General features: G+C 52.2%; 9 protein-coding genes across 9 annotated transcripts; 6 read left to right on the forward strand and 3 right to left on the reverse strand.

Moving 5' to 3' along the window:
- Positions 1-597: 597 nt before the first annotated feature.
- Positions 598-6,666, reverse strand: BBBOND_0404060 (membrane protein, putative; the record flags this gene model as incomplete). The annotated part of the gene is made up of 1 exon (XM_012914650.1): positions 598-6,666. The coding sequence occupies one exon, from the start codon at positions 6,664-6,666 to the stop codon at positions 598-600; it is 6,069 nt and encodes a 2,022-aa protein (XP_012770104.1).
- A 46-nt stretch (positions 6,667-6,712) lies between these two features.
- On the forward strand, positions 6,713-8,242 carry BBBOND_0404070 (HIT domain containing protein, putative; the record flags this gene model as incomplete). The annotated part of the gene is made up of 5 exons (XM_012914651.1): positions 6,713-6,854; positions 6,961-7,124; positions 7,487-7,625; positions 7,661-7,884; positions 8,105-8,242. The coding sequence occupies 5 exons, from the start codon at positions 6,713-6,715 to the stop codon at positions 8,240-8,242; spliced, it is 807 nt and encodes a 268-aa protein (XP_012770105.1).
- A 643-nt stretch (positions 8,243-8,885) lies between these two features.
- Positions 8,886-9,292, forward strand: BBBOND_0404080 (hypothetical protein; the record flags this gene model as incomplete). The annotated part of the gene is made up of 2 exons (XM_012914652.1): positions 8,886-9,029; positions 9,167-9,292. 2 exons carry the CDS (start codon positions 8,886-8,888, stop codon positions 9,290-9,292), a joined length of 270 nt encoding a protein of 89 aa, XP_012770106.1.
- Positions 9,293-9,556: 264 nt separating this feature from the next.
- On the forward strand, positions 9,557-10,888 carry BBBOND_0404090 (hypothetical protein, conserved; the record flags this gene model as incomplete). Its single annotated transcript, XM_012914653.1, has 4 exons — positions 9,557-9,806; positions 9,888-10,114; positions 10,150-10,688; positions 10,729-10,888. The coding sequence occupies 4 exons, from the start codon at positions 9,557-9,559 to the stop codon at positions 10,886-10,888; spliced, it is 1,176 nt and encodes a 391-aa protein (XP_012770107.1).
- A 180-nt stretch (positions 10,889-11,068) lies between these two features.
- On the forward strand, positions 11,069-11,767 carry BBBOND_0404100 (hypothetical protein; the record flags this gene model as incomplete). The annotated part of the gene is made up of 1 exon (XM_012914654.1): positions 11,069-11,767. One exon carries the CDS (start codon positions 11,069-11,071, stop codon positions 11,765-11,767), a length of 699 nt encoding a protein of 232 aa, XP_012770108.1.
- A 57-nt stretch (positions 11,768-11,824) lies between these two features.
- Positions 11,825-13,789, reverse strand: BBBOND_0404110 (hypothetical protein, conserved; the record flags this gene model as incomplete). Its single annotated transcript, XM_012914655.1, has 1 exon — positions 11,825-13,789. The coding sequence occupies one exon, from the start codon at positions 13,787-13,789 to the stop codon at positions 11,825-11,827; it is 1,965 nt and encodes a 654-aa protein (XP_012770109.1).
- Positions 13,790-14,124: 335 nt separating this feature from the next.
- Positions 14,125-16,637, reverse strand: BBBOND_0404120 (glutamyl-tRNA synthetase family protein, putative; the record flags this gene model as incomplete). The annotated part of the gene is made up of 6 exons (XM_012914656.1): positions 14,125-14,151; positions 14,192-14,277; positions 14,313-14,475; positions 14,652-15,497; positions 15,533-15,657; positions 15,695-16,637. The coding sequence occupies 6 exons, from the start codon at positions 16,635-16,637 to the stop codon at positions 14,125-14,127; spliced, it is 2,190 nt and encodes a 729-aa protein (XP_012770110.1).
- Positions 16,638-17,199: 562 nt separating this feature from the next.
- BBBOND_0404130 (membrane protein, putative) lies at positions 17,200-17,430 on the forward strand (the record flags this gene model as incomplete). The annotated part of the gene is made up of 1 exon (XM_012914657.1): positions 17,200-17,430. The coding sequence occupies one exon, from the start codon at positions 17,200-17,202 to the stop codon at positions 17,428-17,430; it is 231 nt and encodes a 76-aa protein (XP_012770111.1).
- A 415-nt stretch (positions 17,431-17,845) lies between these two features.
- BBBOND_0404140 (-Probable exosome complex exonuclease 1) lies at positions 17,846-21,474 on the forward strand (the record flags this gene model as incomplete). The annotated part of the gene is made up of 9 exons (XM_012914658.1): positions 17,846-19,192; positions 19,229-19,369; positions 19,410-19,496; positions 19,536-20,192; positions 20,375-20,498; positions 20,574-20,950; positions 20,988-21,044; positions 21,170-21,298; positions 21,334-21,474. 9 exons carry the CDS (start codon positions 17,846-17,848, stop codon positions 21,472-21,474), a joined length of 3,060 nt encoding a protein of 1,019 aa, XP_012770112.1.
- Between the last annotated feature and the right edge of the window lie 440 nt (positions 21,475-21,914).

Raw genomic sequence — 21,914 nt, forward strand, 5'->3', positions numbered from 1 at the left:
GTCCACGGCACATTCATGTACAGAGGGCTACGACAAATCTAAAACATTAGGCTATGGGCGCTAAATTGCATCAGGGCTGCACGCCCAACGCAGAGGTACGACCTCTGGTCCGAGTGTGTTGTAAAACACGCCACCATGTGGCAACGCACCTGCGTGATCCCCCACTAGATACATATACGTGTTTGCGATATACTCGACAGTACAGCCTGTTAACGGCGGCGTCGCACGGTCCGTGACTGAATGTTGGCGATTGCAAAATGCCACACCCTCCTTGTTGTCCGACTTCACCCTCCGTATCCGATTCCAATTGTTACAGTTATATGTGATGATTCCATACGCCCTTGTTCGTGTGTACAAAAGGCGTGGATTCAAAACTACACCCAGTCGGTTTCTTCTCAGCTTACCTCGGACGTGCTACTATGTGGGTTCTACCTTTGAGCTACATTACAGGAACTAATATTGAATGTAGACCCCAAATGATCATTTAATACAACATCTACTCGTGTGCAATTACGCTTAGCATCCCAATCGAACGGCAAATCCAGGAACGTGCCGTCGCTTTATGCCACCCTAGAGAACTTAGGTCGTAAAAGGCCCTTATTCTATTCTTAGAGGCAGCTCAGCAATTCGCCTCTTCTCGTTTGGCAGTACAACGTAAACAAACTCGTGAGTTTCGTTAGACTCCTTTATGACGGAGAGCTTGTTGGCAATATTCTGCATCGCCTCCTCACGAGTCTGTATGAGCGTATCAAGCTCGCGATATTTGAGTCTCCGTATGAAATGTGACAGTGCGAAGGTATCCTTCACTTTATATACAAATGCGTCGCGCATTTCGCCTATCTCCACAGCAACCTCTTCCGGCATTTCGTCCTCCAGATCCAGGTCAATGGGCATGATGGGGAAGGAATGACTCCTCAATTTGTTAACATCCATTGGATGTACGTCCGACACCAGATGTACATGCGTGTTGTTCTGCCTGACGACATAAAGATGATCATCGACCACCTTCACTTCCCCCGCTTCGTTGGGATATAATATGGGCGCCGCAGTGAATCCGTCGGGCATTACGTCAAGGATCGCGGACCCTAGAGCCGATGATGGGTACGCGTAGTCAACATCCGTTGCCGGTGTTATCTTCCAGATACCGTCCACCATGTTCGCGATCGAAGAGCGGCAAGTGAGGATCCTTGTGACGTTGTCAATCATGAAAGTGTAGACGTGTGCCTTGGAAGGGGTTTTGGCACGTTCGGGTACAAGCACCGATTTGATGACATACTGCTGTGCATTCTTGTCCCTGATACCGCCATTGTAGTTGAGGTATTCTGCGTATTCCGTGAACCTGCGATGCTCGATCGTGTAGTTTCCGTTGTGTCCATAGACTACGGTCTCGTTCTTTGGTCCCCTCTTCCAATGTGGTTCGTACTCCATGTTGTCATAGCCGATGACGAATTTCATCTGCAACCTGTCCCTGACTGTAGTCTTTGGGTATCGTATCGGTATCGCAAAGAAAAGCATGCCGCTCTCAACTCCTTCACCAACGTATACAGCTACAGTGGGATACTCCGATGGGTCGATGAGTGAGGTCCCCTGCATGCTTTGCAAGTGCACTCTAAGCGCGACGCGGTCATGGTACAACAAAGTGGTGAACATGTACGGCACATCAGTTGCGGGGACGATACTGCCTCTGACGGGTAGGTATTGGTAGTCGTTCTTGAGGTATTCTTTGAAATAATACGCTTTACCAACTTTTCCATATATGGAGAGTCTTTCCCAAGAGGCGACTGAAGTCTTATGAACGTAGAATATCTCTGTAGGGGGAGGAGCATCGCCATCCTCCTCGCCTAGCTCCATCCCTTCCAACTCATACCCATGGATGCCGGTGATAAGGTGCGTCGGAGTGAAGGTCGGGTGCACGTTGTAGTACAACCCTTGCGGCTGCGAAAGATTGATTACCTGAATCTCCTCCCTCTGCCTGAGTTCATTTAGTTGTAAGATAATCGGCAATCTTGGCATTCCGCTGGCTCCGATGAACGCGGCGTCATACGGGTGCAAGCGGTAGTCATCCGGATTTTCGACCTTTGCAAAGCTCAACGCATACCAGTGAGGAGTCAATTCCACTATCGTGGTTGCATCCTCAGGGTGCACTGCGCAACTTTCCGTTCTATCGAGGGGTATATTAAGATGGACTTTTGAAATGTTTTTCACGGGGTATATGAATTTCTGCTTCACCACGCCTGTATACTGGTATACCCCATCCACCATCTTGGTTTCGGTCGTCACGCAGTATAATACCGTCTTTAGGAAATCGTACAAAAAGAAATAGATGACTGCCTTGTCTCTTTCTCCGCGCACTGGCACCACTGTTCCCTGAATGACTCTGTGTATTCGGCCGTCGAATGTGACGGTTTTGATATCACTGATATCGCTGAATGCAGGTGCCGTTGCAGGTAGGAATCTTTCTGTTGCATTGTCCAGTGATAACGCGTTGTATGCGACATTAGCGTTTTCGAAATTATGCAGAACAAGCCTGCCACGATGCGAGTGGAAAGACAAATGCAGCCTATCCTTTACGTCCGATCCCGGGTACTTGATAGGCAAGACAACTCTGAAGGAAGTCTGTATACCAATTCCGCGATGCATTAATAACGCGGCTGACTCCGTTTCGTCAATCAGCGAAGTTCCGTCCAAGGACTGCAGATTAGATCTGAAGGCAAGTGCCCCGCTATATGTGATATAGTCCAGCCCATACGGCGGCGAGTCAGCTGCACGAGATGGATAATCTATAAGCTTGAACTCGCTCGCGTCGTCAGCTTTGAAGTACTTCATGTAGCGGTTGCCTCCACCTCTGATGTACTGTAGGTTTACATATTCCTCTTCACCCCTTCTAATGAGCTCGACGTCCATAATCGCATCTTCTGGACGATAGAGTGTCCCCTCATCCGTTGTGACCTTAAATCGCAGGCCTTTGTACGCGATTTCGCTGATGAAGTGCGTATGACGGAATTGCCACTTAACATCATAGTATTGCGTTCTGTGGGATGTGAATACAACTTGTATTTCCGGCGGTAACGGTTGCACCAAGTCGAGTATGACGGCTGCCCTCGGCATGTCATCAATCTTTACAACTGGAATGGCATCGCCCTGTACATCAATCTCCGAATATTTGCCATCTCTGTTGAGATTGACGGCATAGTAGTTCTTCGCGCTCAGTTCCCGCACTATCCCACCAGATTCCGGGTATAGTACGGGCTCAACAGTATGATTAGCCGGCATGAAGAAAGCCACATGTGCGACATTTGCGGCGGGCACATGGAACCTGTCAACTGGGACCGGCTTGAGCAACCAGCGGCCTCGCTGCAACGTTGCGCTCTGCACATTGGCGAATACAGTTGAATTCATGGGCCAGTAAATGAAACTGTAAACGTCCGCATGTTTAACCTCATCTTTGTGTGGCACTACTATAACCTTCAGCAAGATGAGTTTTTCCCATAACAGCTTTCTCATATGCGTCCCCACCAGAGTTCTGAAGTGTTCACCTACAGCTGGCGCTATGTATGGTTTTCCTTGTTCATCGTATCTTACAACTCGCCCGTTTGACTTTCCAGGTATATTTTCGTGCACAAACTTTCCATTAGTGACGACGAAAGCTATATCGATCAGGTCTTTGACTTCCAAGTCCGGCAGTTTGATCGGCAATGCCAACCTGAGTTTGGGGTGGTTTTGTTCGTCTCCGACGAAAGCCAATATGCTGGGCCTTCTGCTCGGATCCAACAAGGACTGCCCTTTCTCGTTCTCTAGTGTAACATTGACCGCGAGCCTATCTCCATACAGCACAGAAGTAATCATGGTAGGCAGGTCCTCCTGTAATTGCTTGCATCCAATTTGCTCAACGAAGACTCCGTCTGGCAGCTGCCTGTAGAAGCACGTCAACTTGGGAACACCGCTTTTCATGTACTTAATGTGCACAGTCTCCTCCTTGCCATTGTTTACCACCCTGACGGAATTGATTGCGGTCGTTTCCCCGTGATCCTGCTCTTCCTCATCCATTTTGTAATAAAGCCCGTTGTAAACCAGCGTTTCTATGTAGTGCGTGGGCCCGAAGTCGGTCTTCACTGCGTAATACTTAGTTTCGCCATTTCTCCATTGCATGGACTTTATTTCGTGTTGTATGGGTTGCTGCAGATTGAGTTCGATCGCTGTTTTGGGCATGCCTGACATGTGTATCCACAACAGATCGGTAAACCGTATATCCGATATGGCGAATTTCCCATCTTTGAGCAGGTTAATGGTGAATATATTGGTCTGCTTGACTCTGCGGACGCGTCCGGCTTCCTGCGGGTACACGGCAGGCATGCTATTGACATCGGGTATCACCAGCGTCACCGGGTGATAGTTAACACAGGGATATTGGAATGTGTCCGTCGCACTTACCTTAGTTCCAGTCGCTGGGTCTACTCTGAATGAGTAGTCTTGATGTCCGGCTTGCCATACACCGTATATACTTACGAACGGGCGCACGGTACAGATGAGCGCCGCACGTTCTTGATCGTATATGAAGGTGTAGAGCAATAGTTTATCCTCGTCGTCCTGCTCATGCACCATGATGTGCTGTATGATTCTGTCATGTTTTTCGCTCGTGGCGGATACATGCGGCGCCATCGAGGGATCGATTTCCGCAGTCTTGAGGACTGCACCCTGGGGCCCACTGCTGACCCTGAAGGCTAGTTCTTTGGCAGGCTCCACCTTGATGACGTTGTTTTCACAGGTCAATTTGAGCTGCAGCCTGTGGTAGAAATCGACATTGGGTATGACTATGGGGACTAGGTATGTCATGGACCAGGAGTGTTGGTTGCCATTGAGGTGCACCACAATGCTTGGGCTGACGTTATGATCGATTAGCGACAGCCCCTTGTCGTTTTGCAACATGAGCTTGAGTACTAGGATGCCTTTGTACATAACGTTATCCAGCAGATACGGTCTATCCTGCCCGGGCATCATGGCCCCCAATGTCTGCGTAAAGCCATAGGCCTCTTCCGTCTTGAGATACTGCTCGAAGTGCGGCCTACCTTCTCTGGAGAACTCGATGTCGATTTTCTTCCAGCCAGGCAGTGTGTAGTGCGTGACTCCTGTAATGTAGTCAGGCGATTGTTCCATTTCGACGTCATTTTCGTACAGGGTGTATCTGAAATCCTCGCACGCGACTCGCTTGAAGCGGTTTTCGTGCCGATACTCCTCCGCGACCGTGTAGTAGTGGATTGTGTTGTCTGGGACGAGTGTGACCTGCGTGACCTCTGGAGGCACGTTTTGTCCCAGTGCAAGGGTGATGGGATCCGTGTTCAGTGGTGCCGATGTTTTTAATTCATGAGCAGAGTCTACTTTGGCGTTTATGCGTGTCTCAATCTCCCACGTCGGGACTCGATGATCAGGTCTGTGTCGATTGTCGATTTGTATTTTATCAACATAGTAGGTCTGCTCATCGTTATACTCATGGGCGAACTTGAAGTCCTGTGGGTAGAGTCGTGGCCTCAATTTCCCAACCTGCGGCAGCACCACTTGCGCCGATAAAAAGCCCGTGCTGGGCAGGTCGTAGCGTTCCACGATGCTACTTCCCACTGCCCAGGCTCCCTTCTTGAACAAAGCCTCGACCACCACACATGAGACAACCGAGACGAGCTCGTTGTATACGACGAGATAGACCTTGGCTATGTTGGGATTCTGCTTGTCGACGACGAAGAGGTGTCGCAATATATGATGCCTTTCGTCGTATAAGAAGAGGTACTTGGTTCTGTGCAAGTGTTCGAATTCTTCGCCCTCTGCAGCCACCAATCCGTATGCGCCATCCTTGTAGGCAGCCTTCTTGACGAATACATCCCTGGTAGTGTTGGGCAGGCTGAACGCATCGCCGTGAACCTCGAAGTCGACGTAGACAACATCGGTTAGCCTCTCGTCTGGTATGCTGTACTCAAACTTCCATGTTATTACGGTGGTGTTTCTTTCGCCGGGCGCCCTGGGCACCGAAACCTGTACATGGTGCGTGGGTGTTACGAGCGATACTCCCGTGGCACTCTGCATCATCATTTTGGCGATTAGCCGTGTTTCCAACATCAGCGTATCCATGTGCACGAGCTCGCCGTGGAAGTGCTGTTTTGCCTCCCTCGAATTGACGTATGCCATCTCCGCGTTGCGCCTGATGTACTCCTCGAAGTGGACCTTACCCTGCTTCCTGTAGTGAACCGAGATCATGGAACAACAATCGCACTTCTGGTAGCGCACATACATGATCCCATCATTTGGTAACCCTTCCGTGGCTTCTGGAGGGTTGATTGTGACGTTTATGTTTCTGTGTATGAGCTGGTTGATGTAGTGTGTGTCCTTGAACGAGTTCCTGATTCTGTATAGAGTTACGTATCCGGGCCTCTGATTGATGATATCAATGGCGTAGTGCTTTGGTCTTATGATGCGATCTAGAACCACTGGCTTCTTTGTAATGGTAGTGGGTTGCTCCTTACTTGCGAATGTGAACACCTCCGAGACCTTGACCGGCGGCTGTACATGAATCCAGAAGCTGGGGTGTATCATTAGGTAACCTGTAATGATGGCGATGGTCACCAGTAAGAAGCCGGCGGAGATGCCTCCGATGGTGCGGCAATGTCTGAAATTCGTCATTGCGTAGTTCCTTTTACGATGTGTAACGGGTTAACCCTGGGGAATCATGGTTACATCCATATATAAGGTCCGTAGACGGCTTTGCTCGTATGCAAACGGCAACGACTACTCCCTGTCTACCTTCGCTGCATTCCAATTTGCCATGGTACTCAGCGACTGCATCCTCGTCAGCTGCTGCCATCCTCCAGGTAGGCACAACCGGTCCGAAACAATCCCCGCGCCTCCTAGGCAGCGCTTCATTTATATACACTTACTATTTTTTCACTAACGTGTCTCGCGTCACGCACCTTGCAGGAGCGCTCGACTGTCTGGGGCAGTCACTGCAATTCCGCTCGATGTGCCATCATCAGCTCCTTACGAGAGGTTTTGCAACAACATTTCTGTCTGTGCGATGCATGAAAACGGATTTATGTGCTTTTCGCAAGGGGCTAATAGATACTGCTATTACACTGCGTGCGGTGTGTAAGCTGTGTAACACTGAAATTCGCATCGTTTATCACGTTTGGTCTCGAAAGAGTCCCATAATCTACTTGTGGTTTTAGCGCTGTGTGTGAGTGTAACATTAGGCGCTGTCTGAGCTTCACTCGCTGCCTTCTCCGTACCAGCCGTCTATCGTGCAGGCACGCCCGGTTTTCACCTACCCACGGCAGTGTGAATAATTCTGTACATTCAAGCAGCACGAATACATTGCTGCCAATTGGACACGCTTTGCGTTAGGCGTGTGGGATACGCGTCGGACATGCGAGTCACCTTCGCACGTGCGTTTGTCTGCACCCCCCTCTTCTATCCGGCTTGCCGTCAAACGTCTTTCGTGTCGCAGCACCTAGGTCGACATACGCTACCTGCCACGAAGCAGGGTGTTCGTTTCAGCGGTTTCGCTTCGCATCATCAACACCCCGATAAGATGGGTAATTACTTTGACGACGCGCCTTACGAGGACTCTGATGTAACTATTTTCGGTATGTATGCGCGTATTGGCATAATGCGTGGTCAGACCGTATTGTGAACGGAAGTATACCGTCTCAGAAGGTGTACGAAGACGACAAGGTGTGTTGGTGCCATCTGCGGTTTATCTGTGTCCAGATTCTGGCGTTCCGTGACATAAACCCCGTCGCCCCGGTGCACATTTTGGTGGTTCCTAAGGTGCGAGGCTGCCTATCGCGTCTGAGCCGCGCCACTGCAGAGGACACTGAAATCCTCGGCCACATGATGGTGAAGGTATGTGGAAATCCTTGTCTGCCTTTGTTGCATGGTACTCCCGTTTGAATAACCGAACTTGATAGTGCCATTTGTTGGTTTTGTAGGCTTATTCTGCGTGACCGTATCGTCGTTGTTCGTTGTACCTTCTGTTGTACATAAGCTAGTATGTGGTTGTTGAGCAGTGGTCGGTGTTTTATTTTACATTGATATTCATAGTGTACTGCTATATCATATTCAGGTAGCAGAAATCGTGCGTGATAACGACGTGGGCGATTTCCGTCTGGTGGTGAACAACGGTCCCCAAGCTGGCCAACAAGTGTACCACCTTCACATGCACATCATTGGTGGCCGCGAATTGAGCTGGCCTCCAGGGTAAATGTGCGGCAGGCGTCGGGTAAATTCGGCTTTGGACCTTTACGCCGTTGCGTCACCAAAAGCCGCCATACTACTTGCACCGTCCTCCCATTTCACATAACCTCCGTACTTCATATTAAAAAAGTTTGAATCGTTTACAGCAAGTGTTATACCACTCTGTTCTATCTGTACGGGGGTTGCTGTGGTCGGCTGTTTTCTACGATTTTGATGACAGACATGACCATTGTATGGGTATCGTCGCTATGACGCTACGAAACTGCATAAAATTTGAGCATCACATCACAATCGATGCTTTTGATGATATTTGATGATCTTTTTTGCAAACATTTTTGTTTTACCTTCTGCCAACGTCATTGGAGCAATTGAATGTTCGGGGAAAGCTTAAACGCTCTAAAAACAGAGCTGTTTCGCTACAATTGAAAATTAATAATACAACTATTTTAATGTGTATACCGTAAATAAGCACAGTTCCTGCAACCGTGTTGGTCGTAGGTTGTGCAATCGCCCTAGCCTTCTACGTCCGTCTATTGTTGAATGGCATTTTACGGCTGACTTTTACTGCAGCCTGTAAATACACTATCGCACAAACGGCCTTGGAGTCTTATATTTGACTAAGGTGTGCATCTGCAATGCAGTTAATAGAAATGGAAGTGGACCGAATCGGTGTACCTTTATCGTACGCCGTGTCGAAGTTATCGCTTCCTCCGTCGCGGTGGACTGATAACGATGAAGAGTGCGACATCTCTGACCTGCATGGTGACATATGTGGGCTATATCTGAGCACATCGGTAGGTATTATTGTGCCCTGCTGTTGAGCTGTTAGGTGTTTCAATGTGCACCTTATATGTTGCCCCTTTCCTCGCATTTACGCACGTATAGTTATTTGTCACGCTATACTGTTGTTTATGAGCACATTTGTTTGTAGGTGGTGTTTTGTTGCCCGTCTTCGCCGTCGTCGGTTACCATAGGATCGAAGCTTTTCCAGCAGCACAAGGTGAGCTTCATCCTCAAATGCCTGATTCATACAGCTACGTATACATGCGCGGTATAACTAGTTGCATATAAAATGGTTGTTGACATTTGCCCTTGAGTAACGCTTTAGTTTTCGGCCAGTTAGGTCGGCCATCGTGAAAATTCGATTGTTGCATTTTCTACACCCAATAACTCGCAACTTCTGTTACATTCACTGTTCGAGTCGATGTAGTAACTTGTCATAAGTTCATTGATTCTGCTCATTTGGGGTCATCGAATGTTTTTTATTGTACCACTGTGATGCGATTATACTCTTGTTTAACTACAGCCGTTTTTGCGTCGAATGTGCGTTGATGTTACCATACAGACCCCAAGTTTACACCTCTCAAGCGTAAGGCTTAGCACCCTTTGTACTGCCAACTTCATCCGCCGATTTTTGCTGCCGCATCGGCTTCGCGTTCTAAGTGCTGAGGACTTTTCTTACGATGGCTACACCTTCTCGTTGAGCAGTGACGAGGGTCTGTATTTACAGGTGCGTAGAGTCCAAACCGATGTGTCATGCATCGAAGATGCCAAAGGAACAATGGTCTGCTGTGGGTCTTGCTAACACCACCGAGTTGCACCATCACAAAGGTACGCGAAGGCATTGTTGTTTACGAATTGCGGCGATTCAGATGATTTTGTAACTGTGCGCATGGACGTCACCGACCCAGGATATCTGAAGGATGGCTCACGATTATGCGAACGAACCATGGCAGCACTGGATCGGCTGCCTGCGTGTGCCGCTGTGCTGTCGTTCGGCGGTGATGCTACCGAAAGTGATGTTGCATCAGTTCGCGCCGATTTGTGTACGGCAGACTGCGCGGTGACAGTGATGGAGCCGAGCGTTTCGACGTACAATGTAAGTGGTGATCTCCATTGTCTATACGTGCTCAGTGCAGCGGTAAGCAGGAGTCCGCCCTGCTGGACGCGTCCTCCTTACTGTCAGCCGTGAATGAAATATTGGAAACTGGCCGTTTGCCCGAGCCTACAGCCATCGCTGCACCTCCTGATGCCGATGATGTTGTTCACGGTCGTTCGTCGCGGGCTCACGACGAGGGTAAGCGCCGCAAGGTGTTGTCGTCGGAAGGCGAAGAGATCCACATTCCGGATGAGTTTGAGCACTTTTTGAAGCACAAGGAACTTCTGTTCAAGGCACATCGCACGCTGAGCAATGAGAAGAACCGCAAATTGGAAACCATCCGTAACGTGATGAACGAGCTGTCCAAGGCGGCAGTGCACTTTGTTCCCGAGGAGAACTTCGTTCAAAAACTTCGTCACGGGGTGGACATGCTGTTGTTCCGCGCGTTGACATCTCGCGGCAACAGGGCCACATCAACTGGGCCTCAGGATAGCGGAACTGAGTATGTGGTATCTGCGATGAAGGGCACCCTCGTCCCTCCTGAAAAGATGTTTGATATGTTCCGCTCTGCGTGGTATGTACAGCTGCATATTTTCTACTCGAATTTCATGCAGCGAGCATCTCGGCGCAGAATGCCCGGTCTTCGTTTTATCTGCAACATCAGCTCGATCGCCTCGTCAGAACGCCCATTCTAAGGAGCTGGGTAGGTTTAGTATCCTAATGTGTTCACGCAGCATGCAGGATCCGCTTTCCGAGACCAGCATCTGTATGTAATATGCTGTTGGGACCCGCCGTCTGACATGGCTGTCATAGTGCTGACATCGCAATAGTGTACCATGGATACAAATGGAACTTTTCCTTCACATAATCGTGACTGAGAGTGCAAAATGCACGTATGATTTGGGCCTAATGTCATTCTACAAAATGTTGTAAAGCTATTCATGTTACGCGAATATGCGTGTCTTATGCCGTGTATTTGCCTATGTGAATAACGAGTTGCAGCCAACACATTCGTCCTTCCTTATATTCTTAACAATCGTACTCTCATACGCGTGTGAATATGATACTCGTGAGAGTGTAATTTGTGCATTTCACCGGTTATGTGATCTAGTTGGCGTGTGTAGGCACCGTGATCCTGCATACTCGCGTCGCGCAGACATGGCCGGAAATACGCCGCAATATCTAAGCAATATTCTCCATAGGTACACTATTATTGCGCTGCCATTAATGCGGTTGCCGGCGGCTGTGCGGCAACTGCGGCTTCACGTTTCTCCATCGCAGCTTGTACACGATAAGCAGCTTCGCTGGGCGGCAGCGCTGATTTTTACAATGTCATGGGCAACCCGGGTTGCCCCGGTCACCTGCGCTGCCTTGCGTCAGCTCCCTGAGCTCTGGACCGGCGCCTTGGCGCCGATATCGTCGTATCCATCGCAGTTTATCGCAATACACGCGCCTCTTGCAAAGCAAGTGCAGCTTGCACATGGAGGTGATTCGTTACCAACTATTGGCTCGCCTTCTTGCTACCTGCCACTAGGGGTGTGTACTCCGCTTCTGACAAGGACCTGGGACACGAACATGCGGCGGCGGACCTACCGCAGCCGCAAGCGGAAGCGCTTCATCCGCGTCGGGGAGCGCATTCTACGCATAAGTTAAGATTGATAACTCGGGTTTTGTCCTAACAGTTGCTGTAGCCGTATGGCTTTTACATGTTCATGATTCGTTGACATTCGTGTCGTATGTGCATATGCTAACGTTACAATTTTGTCGGTCACCCCTCCCGACGTACTTGTCGTGCAACTTTGCGACCCAGTCGTAGAATTCCTTGTTTTGCTCGATGCGCGCAGCGAACGGCGTATTGTGGAAGTTCTTGCTGATTTGTGCAATCTTTTGGAATATGTTGATGACGACCTTCTTGATAATGTAGGTAATCACTCTGGCGGGCACAAGCCTCACTTCTGGCATGATGTTTGCGTTTAGTTCGACGAGCGTGTGGTTCTTCATTGGATATACGAGGAAGCAGAGATCTCCCGACCTTTGCCTGGTCTTGGGTGGCATCGGCTTGATGTCGACTCCCATGAGTTGGCATACACCATCTTTGCATGAGACGAAAGGCGAAGTGTCGTCGATTCCTCCATCTTTTAATATATTTTCGAGCTGCTCGACGTCCTGCTGCGACTCCGGCGGTGCTCTGCACGCCAGTATGAAGCAGCCGAACTCGTCCAGTGCGTTGACCGCCAAACCGAAGACGGTGGTCTGTTTAGCGCCAATTACAGGGTACTCGTATGTCTGACTGTAGAGTTTGGTCGTCTTGGAATAGACATGAACCTCCGTCGCTTCCTTGAGGAAGGGCACCCAGACCGAGGAGAGGTCCGTCTCGTTGATGACACACAGCACTCGCAGAAGGTCCGTAGCGAGTTTGCCCCTGACCTTGACGGAGACAGAGCCATTCTGCTCGAACCTGTAGAAGGTTTCCAGGGAGCCGTATGCCGACTTAATCCAACCGTCGGCGGTTTTGACCTTGTTCTTGCCAAAGTGCTGTCCAAACATGGTGTTTTTCCTTGACATGAACCTCGAGGCATATGACATGTATTTTGATACTTTCGCCTGTTTCGGTTTGGTCTCGCCGTCATTGCCTTTTGTCTTTGTTTTTTCGTCAGCTATCAGCACCACCTGTTTGGCGGGTGGGGATCGGCGCACCTGAGGTACTTCGCGGCATGTTTGCAGGTTCTCCGTGGCCAGTAGGCTTGCGTAATCCGCCTCGTAGGGTAGCCGTTCGGTGGTGAGAATAGAGGGGCACCTGGGGCTCTTGAGTTCGTATCCGGCGGTTTCGATGGCGGATGGCCAGAGCTTCGAAATGAAGTGCTGCTTGTAGTTGATGATGTGCGTCTTCATGTATACCATGTTGAACTTGCTGAATATGTCGAGCACCAGCAGCTTCTCCGCCACGTTGTTGATGAAGCTCTTGTCGTTGGCAACAGCTTCGATTGCGTCGCGTATCGTCGTCGGCGTTTCCTTCGGGAGCCTCTCCACCACATTGACCAGTGGGTGCAAGGTCTCCAAGTCGTATGCATCGGGATCCCCGTATATCTCGTGCACCTTTCGTATCATCTGTGAAATGATCTTGTCTGCGAGTATCACCTTGCTGTCGTCGATTGCCGTTTTGGCATATGATACGGAGTTTTCAACGAATATCTCCACTGCCCTCTCCGTGAGCCTTTCATCGCGCGGGTACTCGTCCAGCGTAATGGTGCGCGACTTGCTAAAGTTGTACTTGCCCTTGGCAGCGACGTCAATGTTCACTACCTTGCGTGCCAGGTCTATCACAATGGGTTCTACTTGCTGATCTACTACTGGCTCGTTATTAATCGCCTCTGGTTCCTCACGCTTCACTTCGTAATTGTTGGTCAGCTCCGACGTTTCCCTATCGCGCTTTACAGCCTCCCCCTCTCTGGGCTCACGCACTGCCGGCATTTCGTCGGCCGATACGTACTCCACATCCTCCATGACGTCGTCATTCTGCTCTGAAATCTGGCAGTACCCGCCGAATAGCGCGTTCTTGAAGGGTACCGTTGCGCAGACAGCCTGCAGGAAGGAGCGGCCAAGCACACTCATACAGGTGCCTTCCTTGTTATTTTGGCCCGTCTGCTCCGTCTTCTCAACGTTTTCGTCCGCCATTTCGCCCGAATCTCGCTTTACACAGTACTGAGATGCGTGTTACGAGTGTGCGCGCGTGTATACCGCTGCCGTGTCTATTTTACAGCGTCGCAGCTTCGCGGTCGGCAGGAACATCCAAGTTTCCTTCCCTGCTGCGCGTATAAATATTATGATGAAAATAACGAGTCGCTTGTGTGCAGGCGGATAGAATGCGTGGTGCGCACATGGTGACATCACCCAGACGCCCCCGGTTCCGGCTATTGTCGAGGGCGTCTTTACTGGGGCATCACCATGTCTACGTATACAATATAGCTGTTGCTAGGTGTTAGCACATGTGTTAGAGATTTTCACGCGGTCTATGTGCTCTTCTTCATCTTCCCGTCCTAAGGCGTAATGTGCTGTCATTGACGGCGTGTAACTCACCGGTATGCTGATGAGTATCAACCCTCCTTCCGCTGCGATTTGGTCCACAATATAGTATCCGCGCCTTTCAAGCTGCACGATGGAACCTGCGATGTTGTGTTGTCGTTTATTTGTCGCCTACCTCTGGGCAGTGCCGCGAGCTGTCTGTCCGCCAGGCACGGCGTGCTCCACTCCGTGACCGGTTCGAGGAAGTTCCTCATGTCGTCAGGCTCTGCGAGCTGCTCAGGGTCGATTTTGTCAACGGCGAGAATATCTCCGTACTGCTTGAGCGTACACTTGACGAGCTGCGTGTGATGTTAGTGCGCAATTTTGTGGATGCAAATTCACCACTGCCGTTGCACAACACATAAAACAACACAGGTTGGCAACCAATGGGCCCCCGTAACCCACGATCGGTTGTTTTAAGCGACCGCGCCAAACTCGGCCCTAACTGCTTCTACCCACTGATTTGCACACCCACCTTGTCGTCGTCCTTAGGCAACCAGTGCAGCTTTTTCTTCGTCTTCCTGAAGTCGCCGTCCGGGTTAAGCTGCGCGTGCAAAGACGGCGTGGATACGATCGCATTCCCCCAGCGCATGAGCGTGATTTCCTCGCCGTCAGCGATTTCATCTGCGTCAACGCGATCCAACAGCACCGTTGGCGCAAACCACAGGTCACACTCGCCCATGGATGGGTCCTTGGGGTGCAGGTTGCGCTTAGCTGGCGGCAGCGTGACATCGTTGAAGTTGTCGAGCTTGAGCTCAACGGCGTCAACTCCCACAGCCGCAAACCTGGGCACTATCGGGTCGATGACTTGTTTGTTTTTAGCCCAGAGCTTGTCCCATTCCATGAGGTTGACTGCCTTTGACGGCCCCAGTTCTAGTATGAACTCGAGCAGCGCCTTCAGCGTGAGCCCCTTGCGCATAATACCTCTAACCGTTGGCATCCTGGGGTCATCCCACCCGTTAACGACTCCGTTGTCGACAAACCACTGCAACTTGCGTTTTGATAGTATGGTTTTGACGAAGTTAAGCCTGCTGAACTCGTATATTTCCACGGGGCGTAGCTGGCACTTTTCGATGAACCAGTTGTACTGCGGAATCCTGGCGGAATATTCGTTTGACCTGAGCGCATGCGTGACTCCTTCTATCGAGTCGACGATTGGGCATGCGAAATCGTATGTCGGGAACGCTTTGTACTTGTCCCCCTGCCTGTTGTGGTGCGCGTCCGCAATGCATCGGTATATCACGGGATCCCTCAGGCACTTGTTGGTGTGCGTCATGTCGATTTTTGCCCTTAGGCAGTACGTCATTCCCTTCTCCGAACCCTGCAATCCTGTCAAGCGCACAAAAGCTGATTTACCTTTAGCATCTCTTCGAAGTTGGCGATATTGGTCTCCACACTGAGATTTCTGCAGGCCGACTCGATCCCCTCCGTTCTTTGGTGGCGCATGGTGTTGACGTCCGTGTCATCACAGTATGCGAGATCTGTCACGTTCTATTGCGCACTTCCATCCGCACCCACCTGATTTGATAAGCTTGAATGCATAGTCCTGCATGAGCTCGAAGTAGTCAGAGGTGTAACTGGTGGAGCTGAAGGCAACCCCCAACGTCTGTAGGTCCTCCTTGATGGTTTCCTCGTACTCAAGCTTCTCCTTGACCGGGTTGGTGTCGTCAAAGCGCAGTAGCAGCTTGCCGTTGTACTGCTTTGCGAAGTAATCGTTGAGCAGTGCGGCCTTGGTGTGCCCGATGTGCAGGTACCCCGAGGGCTCCGGTGCGAATCTTACGACAACCTTGCCCTGCTCTGCGTTCTTCAGAGCATCTGCATATTCTGTGCGTTTCGTGCAACCCGTGACGGCACCTTTGTATGAGTTATCAATTTGCTGTTCCTTGGTGAAGGGCTTCTTCTCCACCTGCGGGACGTTCTTGCGCTGAATGTCCGACACGGCTTGCTGCACCCCCGGAATGGCTATGATATAGTTGTACCACCTCTGGACGTGCGGCACTTTTGCGAGTTCCTTGCAGACGGCCTTTGCGTTTGAGAGTGCCGCAAACTGCAGCACGTCCACCACCGTCATGCGGTATCCGATGAGGAACGTGCGCGTGGCAAGGTGCGTGTTCATCTTGTTGTAGTACTGCCACAAATCGGCAACGGGCGTCTTCGGCGTCGCGGAATGCAGCGTAACGTAGTTAATCCACTGATCCAGACTGGCCGAGCTGTCGATGTACAGCATGCGCTTGCAGCTGGGTATGCGCAGACACAGCTCCCTGAGCAGCTGCGGCTCCTGCAGCTTGGCCTTTTCGAGCAGGTAGGTCCCTGGCTCGATAGCCTTGCCCGCTTCGAACGCTATGGGTGACTCGTTCGCTTTTGAGAACCGCTTGGCGATCGCCGCCAGCACGATGGCACCGTAGGGCGTTTCCCTTGGCGCGTGTACTACGGTCACGGCATCCCTGGTAGTCTCGGCCATTTGGGCGTCAGTATTTGTCCTAGGGTCCCTCAGTACACCTTATAGCGCGCGCGTGACGGTCTTAGACGCGTTAGTGACGTTATCTAAGCTCTCCGGTGTGTAGCGTGCGGTTTCACTTCATGATTGGCGGCTGCCAGCCGTAAATTTTGGTCTTCTGCTTTCCAGATTGCACCGTGAACTCCGGACGAGATTCCCAGATTATTGTTCACAAATTCCCAGTGGCAGTTGGAGCTCAGTGTTTCCGTTAACGGCGCAGGGTGGGGACTTGCTGCTACACATACGGCAGCTGCGTCGAGGTCGCGTTTGCCACCCTATGGCGGCATACTGTTTTATTATGAGTTTTGGTTGTCTTATGTGGTTCACGGGCCGAATGTGCGAGCGCCGGTCATATGTGTCTTGGTTTTGTCGCTCCGTTACCGGCATATGGTAACCTGCCGCTTAGGCGCCTCGCCGCTGTAACATAGGATATCCGCCATAATAACACCCGAAGAGTTATGCCACAAGGCTGCCGCGAGTTTGCTAATGGTCGTATCTCACGCGTGATTTTTTTTCCTTAGGAAGGATGGGTTTTTCATTTTTGCACCTCGTGGAGGCCGTTGTGCTTGTTTTCAATGCCATGGGCATTTTGAACGAGCGTCGCGTGCTGAAACCGCTCGGTCTTGACAAGCCTACGAACGTGAATTCGATAAAGAACCACATTTCTGTGGTGTTTTTCACGGTTCGCACCTATTTGCGTGCGTTTCTGATCATTTTTAATTTGCTTCTGATCTTCCTGGAGTTGGTGATAGGATAACCTGGCCGTCGATTGGTCAATAGCTGCTGGAATCACGCGCTTTCAGGCACTTGGGATACTCTCAACTCATCACGATCGTGTCTGGCACTCGGGTGAGGTACGCTCGCAAAACGAACACGAAGCTATCGTGAAGGTACAAAGCCTACTTCGATTGCTGTGGCAGCTGACCCATACCTTCAATGCATATGAATCGCATTTGACGATCTACGTTGGGATGCTGGTTGAGCACGTGTGGCGGTGCTTAACTCGGCAGCAAAGGCAGACGTTAGTAACTCTACGCAAGGCGCTCAAAGCACCGTTATGTGAATTATCCTCCTGCATGAATGAGCCACCTGCGCACTTTGCTACACCGTACATACGCACTATTTCGGAGGGTGTTGGAGCGTCTGAGCGCCGGTAATCTGCTTCGTATGTCATGAAGGCAAGGGTTGCCCTCTCGGCATCCCCCGGAGTCAGGAGCGCAGATGTCGAATCGCGAGCATTATCGGTCACTTCGCCGCCTGAAGCGCCGCTGAGTGAGTCGTTTACGGTGCAGAAGGTCCTGCTCATCCTCGGCGGCCATGACGGCTCCCCCCTGTTCACCCAAGTGTCACCTCATCTGGACTCGAGAGAACGGGTCGGTCAAATTCCCGAATTGCTGAGGGTATCCGTCGGACTGCAAATCGCCCATTTGTCGCCGGGTGCAGTCCGCAACAGCCTGGACGTGTTCTCTCACTACGGGTCGTGCACGCTATTGCTATCCCGGCTGTTGAACGCCCTGTCAGAATCTGGATATGACAGCAACGAGGTTTCCTCGGGCGCACCGTTGGCACCATCTCTTGCATGTCTGTTAAAGTCACCCTCACGTCATGGTACGAAGTCGCGGAGTCTCTTCAATTGGTCCTGGCCCGTTTGGGTCCCGGGTCTTTGTGATGGCCTGCATACCATATGGAATGAATGGTGCTGGATCCTGTCATCGTTGCATCGGCGATTTGTTTCGTCTCTCTATCGGGAGTTTTGTGGAGTCGAGGCACTTCCCGATCCTAACCACTCAGCAGCGTTGTCGGTGTGTCATCTGATGCCGGCCGACAGCAAATCACCGTTTTTAACATCGTACCTCGAGCGCTGCAGAGTTTGCCCCAATTTCGGGTCAGATGTGGAAGGCCATGAATCCGGCGCGGGGGGAGTATCGGAGTTCAAGGTCACCCTGCTGAATCTGTATTACCACCTCCGCCCATTTTTGTCGATGCTTGAGGACGTGGTTGGCTTCTTGGAGTCAATTTTGAACTATATGGACACGCATGCGCTCAACATCGGCTCTCTATATCGCGTGTCTTTCATGTTCCTGTTGCTGCATCTGCGGAGGTCCGAGGACCGCCAGGACGATGCGCTGGCGTCGCTTTGGCGGTTTTTGCTGCGCCACACTCTGAGCCAATGCAATATCCCGCACTCTCTCGGCGCCACCGCTAGCGTGGTTCCGGGAGACATATCATGGGCATGCCTGGGAGCGCCTCTCCACGCTCTGCGTCGCGTGCGTGACAGCCTGGAGCAACTCGGTCAGCACAAGCTGCTGTCTGAATCGAGCAACATCTCCGATGATCTATACCGGCAGTCAGATGCCTTTGAACCAACTGATGACACGGCAGATCGCATCTTGAACAAGTTGAATGACTGCATAACCCAATTGGTGAGCGGCTCCATAGTTGCACTGCGCTCCGTGCTGGAGGATCGCCACAACCTGACAGCCCACCTGTCATTTCTGAGCGGGTTTTGCTGTCTAAGGGTGAGTCCACCATCGTTACAAGTGACGCCTTTGCAGTTCGGCGACTGCCTGGATTCTGTGTTCGAGTTCGTCTGCCGACCGCGTGTCCCTCTGAACTACCAGTCGCGGTTGAAGTCGGTGCTGGTGGAGGGCACGGTGCAGTGGCAGCAAGTTGTGGACGTCAAAGGCGTGCCAGTGGTAAGCAGTTAGCGTGATTTACGGTGATGTTATGTCGCAGCTGTCCACCGACCAGGTGGTTTCTCTGGTGAACCGTTTCGAGTACCTGCTGAAGGAGGACGCCTGGGCGCCCATCATCGAGTTGAAGGTAATTTTTGTCGTTCACAGCTTAGTAACACATCAACAGGTACTCGGCGGCAGCCCGTGTGCGTTGTCAAGCTTCCTATCGGATCGCGTGATGGCGCATTACTCGTCCATTCTGCGGCATCTGCTATCGTTCCAGCTGCTCTTCGGCGAAGTAAAACAGCTAGTGCAGCTTACATTGCGCGGCAGCGGGTCAGTGTGCGGCTTTTTCGTGCCGCGCGCCACCACCCTGCTGCTGCATGTCTGCTTCGCTCTGGACCATTACTACCGGTGGGTGGTTGCCTCTGCATGGTCCGAGCTGCTGCGTCGCTTATCCGCGTGCGCCACAGTTTCGGAGATGTCTGCCGTGCACGAGAGCTACGTCGAGTTCCTCCTGGAGTGCCTGCTGGTGACCCCCGAGTGCGCTTCGGAACCTCCCGCCTGCCGGATAAACCCGCTGTTCAGCGAGTCGCTGTTCCTGATCCGCCGCTGCGCGTCCGAGTTTCTGCGCATCTGCACGTCTGAGCTGGACGATGCCGGCGATGAGCTAGGGCTGGTGTACATGGTGCTGCAGTCGGAAGTTGGCCGTCTGAAGTGCACCTTAAACGTGCTCTCGAGCCACGTGCTGCCAGACGTGCCGGAGTTCGGCGAATCCGAGCACGAGCTGCTTTCTTTGGCGCTGCGACACCGCGTCAACCTTAACTCTGCAGCCTGCCGCGCGGTGTCCGTGCTCCAGCGCCTTCTGCGATGACCGCGCCGAGTCTTCTGCGCAGCACGTGAGCCGTGTCGGTAGACACTGTATAATGCAAAAGTAATGCCTATAATTTCGTTGCTGTGTAGCTGCCGAGGTGGTGTGTGTGGCAGGTGTTCGTCGAGTGTGTCCGACGTCGCCGCGCTTCGCAGCAACCCGCTGCGAGAGTCGGTTTTGACAGGCTGTTGAGCCATTTTATACCCGTTGCGCCGACCGATGTCACGCCAAGGAGCCGCCAGGGCGCCTCCGCCGAGGAACTTCACCCAGCTGCGCCCCGTCGGTAGGTGCCGTCATCCGTTGCCACTTGCGTGATTGTTTCATGCGCGTCTTCCGTGCATCATAGTCATTCAGGGTTCGACGTCGGCGTGTCCTGCTCCGCCGCGGGGTCAAGTTACGTCACCGTGGGCGACACCAAGGTGAAGTGCTGCGTGAACGCGCCGCGTCCGTGCGGCCGTCGCGTGTTCGACGAGCGCGGCCTGCTGACCATCGATGTGCGTTTCAGCCGCCCCGAGTTGCGTCGCAGCTGCTCTTTCGACGTGTGTTCCGTGCTGTCGGATGTGTTCGAGCGTCATCTGCTGCTGCGTCGTTACCCGCACCAGCTGATCGAGGCGTGGATAACCATTGAGGAGGACGCCGGCGGGCTGTTCTGCGCCTGCATTACCGGGCTGTGCATCGCGTTCGCCGATGGCGGCATTCAAATGCCGGACATTATATCGGCCGCTTCCGCGGTGAGTGGCGGCGCCCAACCTGGCTAATTGAGTTCAGTATGCCTTCCGCGACCCCCAAGGAAGCCTGACGGTGGCTCTGGATTTGAGTGATGAGGTAAGTATGGACTAACGTGTAAGCGCTCCGCAATGCGCCCCTTTCTGACAACCCCCGCCGAGCGGTTCGAGAGTGACTACAATGCCCATCGTGCCCCCTTCGTTGATCGAGCTCACCGTTTTCAGGAGGCGTCATACTACGGGCAAATCGACCCCGGTCTCACCAAGCTGCACCTGGCGTACTGCCCGAACATGAACACCATAGCGTGTCTGCTGCAATCGGGGGAGCACGCGGATTCCGCGGTGCTCAACAAGGTTGGTTTACATGCGTTATGCCAACTAAGGCTCAGATGCTAACGATGGCACAAGCCGCGTGCGGCGTGATCACCGCGGAGATGCAGGCGTCGCTGCAGGACTACGTGGAGTGGGTCCAGGAGCGCAACCACGACGCGGCGCCGGCCGTGGGCCACTACTCGGAGCTCACGCCGTAGATGCGCCCCGCCGCCACACACATCGCACAACGACACGTGCAGCGACCGTCACAACCCCTAATGACCTGTCCATCGCACTTATAGCCCCTCACTGGTAATGTGTTGGCCGCCGCCAGCGCTTTTAACGTGACGCAGGCGGCACCGCCGTCACACCCTCGCCGGCTGCCGCGACCTTCCGCTAGAGCGGGATACCATTCGCGGTATTTGCGTGTATAGCGCCGCCTCTGCCGGCGCCGCGAGGCCGGGTTTCTATATGGTACCATGGGGGTGAGCGCCACCGCGGTGGGGAGCGGCGGCCGAGCCCCCATGCCGGAATCGGCTCCCGGCCGCTGTTTTAAACGATACAGCTACGGCGTTCGGTATTTCGAATTGCCCTTTTATACAAGCGCTCGTGTGGTGTTTGTAGTCTTCGCGGGCGTCGGTTTCCGCGTGGAGTGCTG

The sequence above is a fragment of the Babesia bigemina genome, assembly GCF_000981445.1.
Source record: "Babesia bigemina genome assembly Bbig001, chromosome : V".
Classification (NCBI taxonomy): domain Eukaryota; phylum Apicomplexa; class Aconoidasida; order Piroplasmida; family Babesiidae; genus Babesia; species Babesia bigemina.